Source organism: Candoia aspera, chromosome 1, assembly GCF_035149785.1.
Source record: "Candoia aspera isolate rCanAsp1 chromosome 1, rCanAsp1.hap2, whole genome shotgun sequence".
NCBI lineage: Eukaryota > Metazoa > Chordata > Lepidosauria > Squamata > Boidae > Candoia > Candoia aspera.
This window is the reverse complement of record NC_086153.1, coordinates 95,112,674-95,128,466: the sequence shown is the minus strand read 5'-3', so window position 1 is coordinate 95,128,466 and position 15,793 is coordinate 95,112,674. Positions and strand designations below refer to the sequence as shown.

The 15,793-nt window shown below is 40.5% G+C and overlaps 1 protein-coding gene across 2 annotated transcripts in view; it reads right to left on the bottom strand.

Annotated features, from left to right (window-relative positions):
- ARHGAP18 (Rho GTPase activating protein 18) overlaps positions 1 to 12,596 on the bottom strand; it is a 60,110-nt gene extending 47,514 nt beyond the window's left edge. Inside the window, exon 1 of one of the 2 annotated variants that reach the window (XM_063310152.1) lies at positions 12,288 to 12,596. In XM_063310152.1, coding sequence (XP_063166222.1) covers positions 12,288 to 12,463 — 176 coding nt within the window. In that variant the 5' untranslated portion in view covers positions 12,464 to 12,596. The remainder of the gene's footprint in view (positions 1 to 12,287) is intronic. The other variant, XM_063310161.1, reaches the window with a different exon arrangement.
- Between the last annotated feature and the right edge of the window lie 3,197 nt (positions 12,597 to 15,793).

The window sequence follows — 15,793 nt, the reverse complement described above, 5'->3', positions numbered from 1 at the left end:
GTAGCATTTTGGCCATCTTCTGACCTGGGGGTCTCATCTTCTGGTGGTATACCGACATATCTCTGGTTGTGATGGTGTGTTGATCCTTAGAACAGCCTTCATAATTAATAGTAAAGTGGCTAAAGCAGTGCTTGAATACAATCCAAAAAATGACAGAATGATCTCAATTCGAATTCAGGGCAAACCATCTAACATCACAGTGATACAAATATACGCCCCAACCACAGATGCTGAAGAAGCTGAAGTAGAGCAGTTCTATGAGGATCTGCAGCACCTACTGGACAATACACCTAAAAGAGATGTTATTTCCATCACAGGAGACTGGAATGCTAAGGTGGGCAGTCAAATGACACCTGGAATTACAGGTAAGCATGGCCTGGGAGAACAAAACGAAGCAGGACATAGGCTGATAGAATTTTGCCAAGACAACTCACTCTGCATAACACTCTCTTCCAACAACCTAAGAGACGGCTTTATACATGGACTTCACCAGATGGACAACACCGAAATCAGATTGACTTCATTCTTTGTAGCCAAAGGTGGCAGACATCTATACAGTCGGTAAAAACAAGACCTGGAGCTTACTGTAGTTCAGATCACGAACTTCTTCTTGCACAATTTAGGATCAGACTCAAGAGATTAGGGAAGGCCCACAGATCAGCTAGATATGAGCTCAGTAATATTCCTAAGGAATATGCAGTGGAGGTGAAGAATAGATTTATGGGACTGGACTTAGTAGATAGGGTCCCGGAAGAACTCTGGACAGAAGTTCGCAACATTGTTCAGGAGGCAGCAACAAAATACAACCCAAAGAAAGAGAAAACCAAGAAGGCAAAATGGCTGTCTGCTGACACACTAGAAGTAGCCCAAGAAAGAAGGAAAGCAAAAGGCAACAGTGATAGGGGGAGATATGCCCAATTAAATGCAAAATTCCAGAGGTTAGCCAGAAGAGATAAGGAATTACTTTTAAACAAGCAATGCACGGAAGTGGAAGAAGACAATAGAATAGGAAGGACAAGAGGCCTCTTCCAGAAAATTAGAAACATCAGAGGTAAATTCCAGGCAAAAATGGGTATGATCAAAAACAAAGATGGCAAGGACCTAACAGAAGAAGAAGAGATCAAGAAAAGGTGGCAAGAATATACGGAAGATCTGTATAGGAAGGATAACAATATCGGGGATAGCTTTGACGGTGTGGTCAGTGAGCTAGAGCCAGACATCCTGAAGAGTGAGGTTGCATGGGCCTTAAGAAGCATGCTAATAACAAGGCAGCAGGAGACGACGGCATCCCAGCTGAACTGTTCAAAATCTTGCAAGATGATGCTGTCAAGGTAATGCATGCTATATGCCAGCAAATTTGGAAAACACAAGAATGGCCATCAGACTGGAAAAAATCAACTTATATCCCCATACCAAAAAAGGGAAACACTAAAGAATGTTCAAACTATCGAACAGTGGCACTCATTTCACATGCCAGTAAGGTAATGCTCAAGATCCTGCAAGGGAGACTTCAGCAATTCATGGAGCGAGAATTGCCAGATGTACAAGCTGGGTTTAGAAAAGGCAGAGGAACTCGGGACCAAATTGCCAATATCCGCTGGATAATGGAAAAAGCCAGGGAGTTTCAGAAAAACATCTATTTCTGTTTTATTGACTATTCTAAAGCCTTTGACTGTGTGGACCATAACAAATTGTGGCAAGTTCTTAGCAGTATGGGGATACCAAGTCATCTTGTCTGCCTCCTGAAGAATCTGTATAACGACCAAGTAGCAACAGTAAGAACAGACCACGGAACAACGGACTGGTTTAAGATTGGGAAAGGAGTACGGCAGGGCTGTATACTCTCACCCTACCTATTCAACTTGTACGCAGAACACATCATGCGACATGCTGGGCTTGAGGAATCCAAGGCTGGAGTTAAAATCACTGGAAGAAACATTAACAATCTCAGATATGCAGATGATACCACTTTGATGGCTGAAAGTGAAGAGGAACTGAGGAGCCTTAGGATGAAGGTGAAAGAAGAAAGTGCAAAAGCTGGCTTGCAGCTAAACCTCAAGAAAACCAAGATTATGGCCACCAGCTTGATTGATAACTGGCAAATAGAGGGAGAAAATGTAGAAGCAGTGAAAGACTTTGTATTTCTAGGTGCGAAGATTACTGCGGATGCTGACTGCAGTCAGGAAATCAGAAGACGCTTAATCCTTGGGAGAAGAGCAATGACAAATCTCGATAAAATAGTTAAGAGCAGAGACATCACACCGACAACAAAGGCCTGCATAGTTAAAGCAATGGTTTTCCCTGTAGTAACATATGGCTGCGAGAGCTGGACCATAAGGAAGGCTGAGAGAAGGAAGATAGATGCTTTTGAACTGTGGTGTTGGAGGAAAATTCTGAGAGTGCCTTGGACTGCAAGAAGATCAAACCAGTCCATCCTCCAGGAAATAAAGCCAGACTGCTCACTTGAGGGAATGATATTAAAGGCAAAACTGAAATACTTTGGCCACATAATGAGAAGACAGGACACCCTGGAGAAGATGCTGACGCTAGGGAGAGTGGAAGGCAAAAGGAAGAGGGGCCGACCAAGGGCAAGATGGATGGATGATATTCTAAAGGTGACGGACTCATCCTTGGGGGAGCTGGGGGTGTTGACGACCGACAGGAAGTTCTGGCGTGGGCTGGTCCATGAAGTCACGAAGAGTCAGAAGCGACTAAACGAACAAACAACAAATATCAATCCATTTATAAACTGACCTCTGGTGTTATGCTAATAATTTCCAAACTGTAGATGTTCCCAAAACCAAGGAGCTACCTTAACTCTGAAAACAGAGAGAGGACACACTGGATTGATCATTATAATGTACTGTTACTTTGCATTCATATCCTCTGCTGAATCACTACACAAATTGGCAGAAATATCCCTCAAAGGATCAAGAATCTGTTAGGATCCAGGGGCCTCTGCAGGTAGATTCAATTAACTGGTTTTCCACCACTGAAAAGTTAGACGATTCTGTAAATTTAAAATGTTGTATTTCTGCAAAATGTGACTTAATTTATTCCACATCCTATGAAATACTGAAGACTTGAATATAGAGCAACAACAGAAATAATTGCATTAATTAAGATTAAGGCATTTGCCTTTTTATTGTGGTTTTGAAGTGAGTGCATGTGGGGGGATTGGGACAGAGCAGCCACAGCATGGCTTTTTTCCCAATGTCCAATCCTTTTGGACATGCTCAATTTATTCTAGATTACAGTCTGAGTATTTCAAAAGTATTAATTACAGTTCATAAAAGGATATTACTTTAGCAGAATATATACACATTACCCTCCCCCAGTGTGATGTCCTCTAGAGGTACTGGACTGCTACTCTTATTATTTCAAGTATTTGAAGGACACCAGATTGAATAAGGCTTACTACATATGAACACCAAGCCAGAAATAGCGAAGGATACCTAATTTCAAATCTATGAATTCCTAAAATTTACTGAATACCTGAACACTATTAAATGAAGAGATGTTTCATAATACATATATTGAAAGATAAATAACTCAGGAAATAAATATTTTTCTTGACTTTGCCCTTGGAGAAATTCTCCTGAATAGTTTGCCATCTATCTATGAAAGTTCACTGAGGCTTGAAGTTGGCACATGTCTCTCATATCTCGCCTTATCAGCAACAACAAATGGCATAAAAGTAGTTACTTATCGGAGATGTGCTTGTTCTACCAGAAATCACTTAATTAAAACAAGCAATAATCCCCTTCTGTTGTATGAAATGCGGTCAACAAAGCCTAATCTTATTAGTCACACTTCTTTCAGGACTGCTTCTGCAAATCGTTTCAGTGCAAGGTCAGGTATCAATGTTTAGCAGAAAAAAGGATAGTTTTTCTTAGGAACTGCTTCCTTGTATACATAGACCAGATTTATGATTTGATTTGCTAAGACAAACCATATTCCTTTAGCAGCTGTAAGGTTTATAACACTGATATGGTTTCTATGAGCAACTATAGAATTACAAACTAAAAATTACAACTACACATTACAGAATGTTTTTGCAAATCATGTTAATGGTAAAACTATCTGGATACAATCAAAAAAATTCAAAGATTCCAAACACATATGAGGTACAGTACAGAATCTTCAGCCATGAACTACATATTTTCATTATTCAGATACAGGCTATGGATGTATAAGCTTTGGTGTTCTTCTAGTTACAGACATGCACAAACTGCACTAATTGCTGAGCTCAGAATACTAATGACAGAGACCCAAAACATCACTAGATGACAAGGATGCAAGAGCTGGGCAAAGCCATCATTCCAAATTAACTCAGGAACTCAGCCAGTTTGGTCTAGTGGTTAAGGCACCATGCTAGAAACCAGGAGACTGAGAGTTCTAGTCCCACCTTAGGCCTGAAAGCCGGCTGGGTGACCTTGGGCCAGTCACTCTCTCTCAGCCCAACCCACCTCACAGGGTGGTTGTTGTGGGGAAAACAGGAGGAGGAAGGAGTATTAGGTATGTTCCCCACCTTGAGTTATTTATAAAAATAATAAAGGTGGGATAGAAAATGAAGGAACAAACAAATAAATAAACAAACTCTCTTTCCACTGTGTTTAAGGTTTTTTTTTTTAACTCAGAGTGTATTCCCAAAAAGTATATACTATATACCAAATGTGGAGAAACATTCACTCTCTGCCCATGAGTTGTATGTGATCTCTCAACCCAGTTTTGTGGTCACACACACACATGAAAGTAGCCAAATTGTCCACCTCACCTTGCATCTCTCAGAAGTCAAAAATATTTAAACTCCAAAACCTTGATCCAATATACAGTATAAAGTTGCTCACTTTTACTATACATACTCCACCACTTTCAAGCAAAGATATATCAACTATGCTAGCTGATATTATTATCAACCATTATCATTATTTACCTTCTCATTATGAGGAGTTGTGTGTCTCAAGCTAACAGATGCAGAGACATCTGCTCACAGACAAAAGTTAATTATTACATGCATCGCATCAATGAATTTAGTGAAGAAAAACAGAATCTTCCTAGCAATCATGAGCAAAGGATTCTAACAGTTCCATTCAATTTTTCTACTCTGACTGGATGTGACTGGATGCATTTTACAGTTATTTACATTGCTATTGTCACTACCATATTATAGGTGCTTATGACAACATGTACTTTATTTCCTGAGGATGAGGAAGTCATTGCTAAAGGAAACAGGTTTATTTGTTTTCATGCAGACAATGCCTTCAAAAGGAACAAATGAAATCTTTTAGCAATAACTGTTTTAAGATTCTCAGAGGAGGAAACAATGTCTTTTCAAATGTATAGCTTCCCATATCCACCAATATCTATCCTGAAACAATTTTGGATATTATTTGCCCTCTTCAATGCAAAAAGTTATAATACATTCAGATATGTTCAAACAGTAATGTAAAAATAACAGCTTTTGAAATCATTCTGTATAAGAGAAAAGACCTAGGAAAGCCTGCTCAGGAAGTATCACTACTCAATCCATCATATTGCTTTGCAATGAGCTTCCTGAAGAAAGAAGTTTCACTGGGGGGGTGGGGGGGGGGTTTCTCCAAGATTATACCATGATCCTAGTATTGTACAATCTTTTCCCTAGTTGCTCTTCTGGCCCACACAAGTGCAGGGATCAAAAATGAATAGTCAGAGAGTAAAGGTTGTGAGTTAGTCAACCCTTCCTACAGAGACTCTAGAAACAAAGCAATATTCAACCCAGTCTGCGGGTCACAAACTAAGAAATATCATTCTGAATCTGCCCAGCTGGTATGTGTTTTATTTTTATTTTTTATATTGTGTATTTTATGTATTTTATTGTAAGCCTCTTGGAGGCATGTAAAAGTGAAATGGGTGGCTATATAAATCAGATGAATGAATAAAAACTAAATAAAGAGGGAGGGAGGGAGGGAGGGAGGGAGGGAGAAAGAAAGAAAGAAAGAAAGAAAGAAAGAAAGAAAGAAAGAAAGAAAGAAAGAAAGAAAGAAAGAAAGAAAGGTGGTCGGGTTTAATATATCCCAGAAAAAAATCCATGGTCCATCTATTTCACCTCAATGTTACATCAGTTAAACCACCATATTTCAACCACAGTACGGTATGTTCCATGAAACCAGGATTTTTTAACTTTTTCAGGCTGTAGAACCCTGTTAGTTGTTACTTGTTTGTGTGTGTGTGTGTGTGTGTGTGTATGTGTATTCCCTGAACTACTGATAAAGAGGCAAAGTTCTAGTGATATAAAATTGGATGTGAGGATTTTTTTTTTCCTCCTTAGTATCTCACAGAATCCATTAGGATTCCATGGAACACAGTTTGAAAAACCCTTCATTAGACCATGTTTCACTCTCACTTTGTCTGGTGGAAGTATCTCTTATTGTTTATATAATGTCACCTACATGCATAGGATTTTTAAAATTACAAGATGCGAGATCTCAGTCCAAGAAACTTAGAATCTAAAGTTCACTGCTAATTAAAGGAAGGAAAGGGGATAGAGAGAAAACAGAAAATAGATTCATAGGTTTCAACTAGAATAACTGAACCTATTTATATCCCACACTGTCACATTAAGCAACATTTATTTATCTTTCTATACTGCCAAATGGGCTCACAGTGGTTTACAACTAGCCATTAAAAATTTGTAATGCAATAATTAAAAACATCAATAATAAACTACTTAAAATAATAAAACTTAAACATAATTACAGTAAGTGACACATTATTAAACTCATCAAGCAAAACAATAAAAATAATGATGGCAAAAATTAATCAACTAATGCTCATGGAATAATTGTAAATAACTTATTAAGTACCCTTCAGTGTGAAAACTATTTTACCATTTTTGTCTCTCTCTCTCTCTCTCACACACACACACACACACACATATAGGTGTTACACTGAGAAATCTTTACATATATTGGTGTACATAAGCTTACACAAATGTGCATATATCTACTACTTTTGTATTGACCTTCATTACCTCTTTATCTCATCATTATTGAAAGATGAATTGGCACTGTAACTTTTGATAAGAGATTAAAAGAAAGCTTTTAAATTTTCCAAGCATCTTATTGTATTTATTTTTTGCCAAAGACCAGTGATGCTTCCAAATGGACAGCTGTTAGCACTACCAATCCTGCACTGCACAGGTACTGTGCAGCTTTCATCTTTCTATCAATTTTTTTGTAGAAAGAACAAAAGATGGGAAAATTGGAGAGAAAACACAGGTGTTAAAAAAAAACAAGGAACGGAGGGAGGACCAATCGTAACATCCTGTGTCTGGGACAGGGCAACTGCAAAACAAAAGACTATCTTGGAGCAATCTTGCATTGTTCTGTGTATAAGAATGAAAATTAGTCTCATCAAACTAGGCAAGATAAACAGAAATTTGTGACTGAAAAGCCCTTTATTTAAAAAAAAAGGATTTATAATGTTTTTGGGGGAAAAGAAAAAAACACCTATACCATTTTCCAATCCAAGTAACTCCTGAGAATGTCTCTTACCCTAAAAGACAAAACATACAGCACATCCTTTTTTCTTGGACTATACTCTTCTACTGCTCCACAGGACATCAAACCACAGTGCTGTTACTCATATCCAAAGCAGAACTCCAAAAATAAGTAAGTCTACAATTTGCAACTGGTATCAGATATATTTTTGCCTTCCAGGCTTGTGTTCATTTTCTGTTGCTCAATGTTTTGAATCAGGTTCAGTATGTTAAAGCAACAGTAAGTACAGCAGAGTGCCTCAAAAAACTGACCCCTTTTAGACAGTAAGTTGCCTTAATGTTCTTTAGACATTAAGTTCTACAAACTTGCTTCAAATTTGCATTAAAAATAAATATCAAGTATTTATTTAAACTTCAAGCTTCATCTCTTTTTCATATCAAAGCAACATCTCACTGCATCTTGCTATAACTTGAGTTTGTAAGAAGAGACGTATGGAACTCAGATCTCATACGTTTCAGGGAGGGAAGCCAAATTAGGTATATCTGGAGTGGGAGAGAGCTTGAAAAACTAAATGCAGCAGCTGAAGACCACATTTGGGATCCTTTACTTCCTTCCTATCCTAAAGCACATTTCATGCTGGCAAGCATCTGGATTTCAGATTCTCAGGTCTAAATTTCTCCTTAACAATGCAAATGTTGACTTCATCAAATGTATCTATAGTCATTTCCTTCATACTGCCATCCTTGTTCCAAACCAAAAGTCCAACATACCAGAGGGAACCATACCACAAAGAAACAACTCCTTTCCTGAAACATTATTAATGCTCTGGGGAAGAGATTCATGCTACTTGACTCAAATCTCAACTTATTTTTAGAGGCAGTGTTAAATGTACATCTGCAGTTGTAATGTAAAGGAAAATATGAAAGTATTTTTGGAGACTGTCCCATTATAGCTTATTATCCTTGTTACATATATGACTGAATCAGCAACAGAAATAAAATTCTTACAATCTCATTCTGTACTTGGGATTGGAGGAATGCCAGTGTTGGCAACCTGAAATGACTGGAAAAGCCTTTATTTTAGCTTTAAATTAGTACAGATTCTACGCACATTATATTTTAGTACATAAAAAAGACTGAACTCACTGTCTGGGAGCATTCAAATATGTTTGTGTATCCAAGTGTTATACCATAAAAAAGTAGAAATCACAAGGACTAGCTTCATATAAGAAATGTCTTAAGCTTAAAAAGTACACAATTCTGTCATATATATTATTTATTTTGGGTGCCTTTAAGTCAGTCTTGACTCCTGGCAACTGTCTGGACTAGTCCCTGCAGTTTTCTTGGCAAGAGTTCAGAAGTGGTTTGCCATTGCCTCCTTCCCAGGGTTGAGAGTGAGTGACTGGCCCAAGGTCACCCAGCTAGCTTTGTGCCTAAGGCAGGACTAGAACTCAGGGTCTCCAGGCTTCTAGCCTGATGCATTATACATTATTAAATATATATCAGAGAAGACGCAGTTGAATTCCAACAAAAACTTGGGCAAGTATCAATTTATCGGAAGTAATAAAAGTTAAAATGAATTCCATAGAGTATAGCATCCCCCCAAATTATTTTAATAAACTATGGTGACATGCCTGAGCATATAAAATGAAATGCTGGAGGTTTCAACCCTTCTCCCCCATTGTCCACTGAGTCTACAAACCTTCACATCTTTTACTTGGTAATTACAGTTGAAATCATGCATCTTCCAGGGGTTGTTTCTCCTGGTGTGCTCCCCCTAACATTGGTGTGTGAGAGAGGTAGGCATCCCCTGTGCTGCTTTACTACTGAATAAAAAATGAGAAAAAAAATCTATACTACTATTTCCTGGCCATATAGAGTAGATGTGTGTGATTAGATATAAATCCCACCAGAGATAAGCAAATAAAACTTTATTTACAGAAAAATAAGTAATCAGTGTAGAAAAGAAGAATGTAATGTTTCAGATAGACCATTAAGACTTGATTCATTACTGCCCCGAGGACCCATAAATGAATAGGTGGGATAGAGATTTCCAAATTAAAATTACAGATCACAACGAATTTAAAAGCAAGTATCCTCATGTCCATCTGATCATTTCCAATGCCAAACCCTACTTTGGATAAGTCCTTTTCTCAGTATAGTAGTCCTCACTTAACAACCCTAAGTGGGACTGGAATTTCTGTTGCTAGTTGAAGTGAAACATCACATGACTGCACTGCTTAGCAATGACAGTTCCAGTAGTCCCAGATGTGGTCATTAGGCAAGGACATCATGCTTCTCCTGCTCTGCCATGCTCACCTCCACTTCAACCCCCCACCTGCCTATCTCCCCAACATCTATGCCCTTTTGGCTGTCCTGCCCTCTGCTGCCTTCCCCTGCTACCCAGCTGACCTTCACCATCTTCTTCCTCCCACTGCTGGCCAAGACGAACCTCATCAGCAGTGGGAGTAAGAAGATGGTGAAGGGCAGCTAGAGCAGCATGGAGCAGCAGGGGTAGGCAGCGGAGTGCAAGGAGGCTAAAAGGGCAGAGATGGGGAGAGTGGAGGAGAGCTGAAGCGCATGCTGTGGTTGTAAATGTGGGTGGGCTGCCAAGTGCCCAAATTTTGATCACGTGACTGCATAGGTGCTTCAACAGCCATAATTTTGAGGACTGGTTGTAACTACCATTTGTTCAGTGCTGTTGTTAGTTTGAACAGTCGCTGAACGTATGGTCATTAAGCAAGAACTACCTGTATGAGGTTCATGGCAAATGAACCATTACTTTCACCCCCCCCCCAAAAAGCACTTCTTTAGGGGACACTTCACAATGAAAGAAGTATAAGGACACAAGTATAAAATCAAATTTCAAACGATGTGTTTTAATCAATTTGTGTAGATTGCCTGGAACTCTGCAGACACCTTGAGTGACCCTTGGTGATCTGAGAATTTAATACGTTCAAACCTCAACAGCTCAAAATTTTATCCTGCAATGCAAGGGACTTTGAGTCAACAAGCTTAGTCTGTATGGTGATGGCCCCTGCAGTTTGAGATAATCACCTCAGTTATGAAATACCCTTAAGACCCAAATCCTCTGTCTTGAGGGACAAAGCTGGGTTGCCACACAGCTTGGCCTGAGCCATCTAATCTGCTGCCTTCAGATGCCCAGGGTGTCCTATTCCATTGTTACTGTCAAAGTAAGACTGCCTTTTGCATGTCTTCACCCAGACAACCATATCTGTTGATCCAGGTTCAATCCTGTACTTCTCTAGCTGTTCTGCAGGCATCATTCAAAGATGACAGCTAAACTGGAATGAACAGCTGCATTTCAAGTCCATCTTTTTGAAGCTTAGAGAAATATGGAACACTGCACAGCAGAAATATTATGCAGAGAACGAAATACCTCTCCATAATAGAAATTGAATATGTCCCAGTTCTGATGACTCCAGTGATTTTTACATCATGCCAGCCTTTTTCCATCCAACTGTCTCTCTACAACTAGATTAGTTTATTTGTCTCTGAAGCAAGCTTTCTTTCTGGCTCAAAATTGTATGTGATCAGTATTTTTCACACACTATCAATTCAGAGACAGGAAGAAAGAAAAAACTGGGGTCATTGTGGAAAAATAAAGTGACGGGGAGGGGCTGTGTGGAGCAAAGTACACATACCAGGAAAGTCATCTGCACCTCTGTAATCTATGTGAAAGGGATTTTAAGCAACAGCCTATTAAGCATAAGGTAAAGGTAAAGGTTTCCCTTGACGTAAAGTCCAGTCGTGTCCGACTCTAGGGGGCGGTGCTCATCTCCGTTTCTAAGCCTTGGAGCCGGCGTTGTCATAGACACTTCCGGGTCATGTGGCCAGCATGACGACTCGGAACGCCGTTACCTTCCCGCCGAAGCGGTACCTATTGATCTACTCACATTTGCATGTTTTCGAACTGCTAGGTGAGCAGGAGCTGGGACGAGCAACGGGAGCTCACCCCGCCGCGCGGTTTCGAACCGCCGACCTTCCGATCGACAGCTCAGCGGTTTAACCCGCAGCGCCACCGCGTCCCTCTATTAAGCATACTATTGGTAAAAAAAAAAGTTTGCACTTTAAAAGAAATCTTACTGGATACAACTAAAATGCACTTTAATGTAATCTAGGAAACTTTTCTTCTTCTTTTCCCTATGGGGAGAAACTGAGTGGACTAGCACACACAGTCTTGATAAATACTTGCTCACCCACCATATTGCTGGATCCCCATGGTTACGGGAAACAAAGTACTTTCTCGTGTATAGAATTACCTTAATATAAGCGGGGAAAATACATTTGGAAGAACTCTGCATGCTGTCTTGGGAGTGAACAATCAAACAGAGAAAGAATGTGTAAGATGAGGGCGTTGACGAAACATGCGAACCCAAAGCTTCCCAAGCTGCCTCGTGCCCTTCACGGTGCCAAAAAAGCTTTAGCCCCCGCAGACCGACGGAGAAGGCGTTTTAAGATGTTTGGTTATAGGTTACTCCTGTATGCAGTATTACTTAGTACTTAGTACAGCAGAGGTTAGTACCAACACACACCTGTGGCACGCTCACCTACAGCGCCCAGCAGCACCACACCTCAAGTTTGCTTTTCCACCTTTCTCCCGACATTTAAACTTTGCTCATATGATTCACGGCACACCGTGACCAGTCCTTCGTACCTGGCTCCGAGCAGCGTGCCTACGTCAACAAGTACGCGAGAGCGAGCCCTGGGTTTTGCGCCACCCGGACGCCCGGCCAGCAGGCTTCCCTCGGCAAGCGAGAGATCGCGTGGGAGCGCGAGCCCTTACCTTAAGGGGGACGCGTCTGCATTTTCCTCGGCATCGGCTCCTGGAGCCTCTTCGGCGTCCTGGCAGTGGCGGCGTTCACTGCCGCTGCTAGGATGATACGCGGTTAGAACGACTCCTTGGGAAGTAGACCAGCGACTCATGCTGGGAGCGAGAGCACAGTTATTCTGCGCTGACATGAAAAGGAGGCGCTCCGCGAAGTTCCTGCTCGCACGGGTCCTCCCCTTGAAGGCCGGCGCTTCGGCCAGGAAAAGGGGAGGGGCTGAGAACAGCCACCTTCCTCCAATGAACCTCCACCGTTCACGGCAGCATTGTTCGCGGGGATCCTCTCTGCCCCCGCCCGCGCTTGACTCGCTGTAACTTGATTTAAGAAGGTGAGCGGGGCGGCTGAGACAAGTTGTCTTCCGCGACTGTAAAATACATCATCTTTTATTTATACTGCCCTCTGCCGAGGCATGCATATCTGCTTTCTGGGCGTGTTACTTTCCTGTGTTGCTGCTGCTTTTTTCCTTCTTCCTCTTCCAACCGGCTGATTACTTCTGCTATGTACGATCGCGTTTCTTAACCCCTTGCTTGAAGGCTTTCAACAAGACATCCTCAACACTCACAGCAGTAGAAGAAAGTTACAGGGATTGGAAAGAAAGCATTCGGGGTGTAAATGTACAACCAGATGTTATGCATATTTTCCTGTCGGGCCAGTGAGATACAGCTTGTGTTTTCTCTCAGCCCTACAGATTTATGCTAACTAGCAATCCGCTATTATGCAGAGTGGGAAAACAAAGCCGAGAGACAAAGGTTTGTTTTTGTTTTAATATCAAAACTGTTCTATATTCAGTCCTGCTATTCTTAATTTTATTCGCTTTAGCAGTCATCATATATATTGCCTGTAACTGACGTATTTGTGGCTACAGTAGTGGCTTGGCTGCTGTGGTATGAGCCCAGGTACACATTTACACAAACTACAGGCTATTTGAAGTGGTTCAGTCAGAATTCCTAAGGGCCATCTTTGCAACATATAGGAAATGCAGTCTTGTATCTGGAGGCAGGTTTGGTTTTAGCTGCAGTGTGAGTCTGTTGTTTAATTTCTCATTTAAATGTGCATTCTTCCCTATGGGTTTGGTACTTTTAATTATTAAATATTGTCAAAACCTTTGGAGAAAGTTGCAGCTTTACAGTATAATTTTGCTCCACACCTTTTAGTATATTTGCTTCTTGATTGAGCTAAATCAGCATTAAAACAATTCATATGGGACACAAAGCTCCAAAGGGATTTGAATATGTCACCCATTCATGCCTTACTTGATAGTTGCAGGAAAAAAATCTCATCTTTGCCCATTTTCTTTATAAACCGGTATCTATAAACAAACAAAGAGCTTTTACATTGGCACACTTTACCTCCCTAGAGGGCAGATAACTTACCTTATTCTCATCACACCTGCCCTTGCAAAATGGGAGGTCATATACCAATGCACTGTTCTTATTGTAGAGACATCCATCTCATCCACATGGTGTCTTAAACAAAATGTGAGCAAGCTGAATGATTGTGCATAGTTTGTTATCAGACTGTACCCTGCTATTTCTTAGAAAGTGGTCAATTTCTGTACTGTTGTTTTCATTTTGCATGCCAACAGCTGGTTAAGCTGATTTTACATTTTAAAAATGTATCCCAATTCTTATTTATGGGTATATTAGATATATATTTGTGATTCTGTATATTAACTAAATGTCTATATGCATCAAATCATCACACAGTAGCCACAGTTTCTTTCCTTTTGATGTTTGTTTTCTGAGAAAAATCATTGATGTGGAAGGTATTGCTACCATAATTTGTTTTTCCCCATCTACTGTGTAGTTTTGGGAAAGATTACTAAGTAATTTAGCAAAAACAGATGTGTATACATAGAAGGCAAATAAGACTTGCACTCATGCCTTTTTTTAATGAGGGTGTGCAAGCACTGAGTCATGTCTGACCCTTTGGGGGGACGCCACTTTTGTGATGTTTTCTTGGGAGACTATAGCGGGGTGGTTTGCCATTGGCTTCCCCAGTCATATGAGGGTAGTGTGCCACAAAATCTTTATAAGCTGTGTGTAGGTAAGCTGTTTAATAAAAACTGGTCAATCCAGGAAAACCAAATATGCGTTTGATCCTTAGAGAGAGCATGACCCCTTCCAAGATGGGTTGAGCATCTTCATACAGAAAAAAATTATTCCTCAACTGTAAATTGACTGAGTTAAGATTTAACTTCCTCTACCTCATCTGAGGTTGAAGTGAATGGATGTGATGGATTTCAGTGGTGCTGCTGGTTCTCAGGAAGGAGGGAGCACATTCCAAGGAGGTGGTAGCGATAAGAGGAGGCACAGTCCAGGAAGCAATGGTGGGAAAAGGAAGAGGTTTGGGATAGCCCCACCCTAGAACTCTCTCAGGTTATTTCCCCTTAGGTTAGGTAGAGTAGCTTTAGGCTGGCAAGATTCTGTCTATATGGTATGAGCAAATAAAGAACTGAAGTTTGAATGGGCTGATTCGTCGTCATTCTTAGGCTGGGCCTGACAATGAATAAGTCAGCATTCCCACCTTATAGAAGTTACTTACTATTTATTTAATTGATTTATAGGACCGCCCATCTTCCAAACATGACTCTGGGTGGCTAACATCGTTCAAAATACAAAATAATACTAAAACAATAAGCATCCAAAACAAAAGAACAGAAAATGGCAATGGAGGAAACTAATCACTTAGCATATCATGGGCTCACCTAACTTCTCGACCTCCAAACCTAGGAAAACAGCCAGGTCTTAAGGGCTTTCCAAAAGGTTAGCAGGGCCAAGGCCAACCTGACATTGGGTGGTAGATGCCATTACAGAAAAGCCATGTTTCTTGGGTCCTACAAGATAACATTCCCTAATTGACAGGACCTGGAGCATTATCTTCCTGCCACACCTGATGGGACAGGTAAGGAGAGAGAGTCTCCCTCAAATGACCTGGCCCATGCCAGGGCTTGAATTGCACCTGGAAGCAAATTGGAAGCCAGCACTGTTCACAAAACAAAGGTGTAACATCAGCCTATCTATATCACAGCAATCCAGAACTAGAACATATTTAAATAGAGCTTGGACATTTTTACATGGAAAAAGAGTTATCTTTTATGTTAAATTTTCCATGGAAAATCAATACCAAATCCAAACCCAACTTCTGAGTACTACCACATAGGGATTATACCATGCATCTGCTCCTAGATATACTGCTTGCCAGTGAGCAATGCTGGCTGCAAACTAGTGCTGAAAGAAGAAAAAAAAATGGGGGAGGGTCTTTGCAACCTTTATAAAACAAGTGGATTTTTCATCTCCCACATTTTTGATCCAGGAGAAGCCCATGTGAAAGCGAGACCATCCTGTCTCTGTAGCATTTTCTTTCCCATTGCCCAGACTGCCTGCCACAAACTCATATTCCAGTTTATGTTTCAGTCAGTCCAGCTTGGAAAAGCCCTCATACGCAGGTCATGCTGAGATAG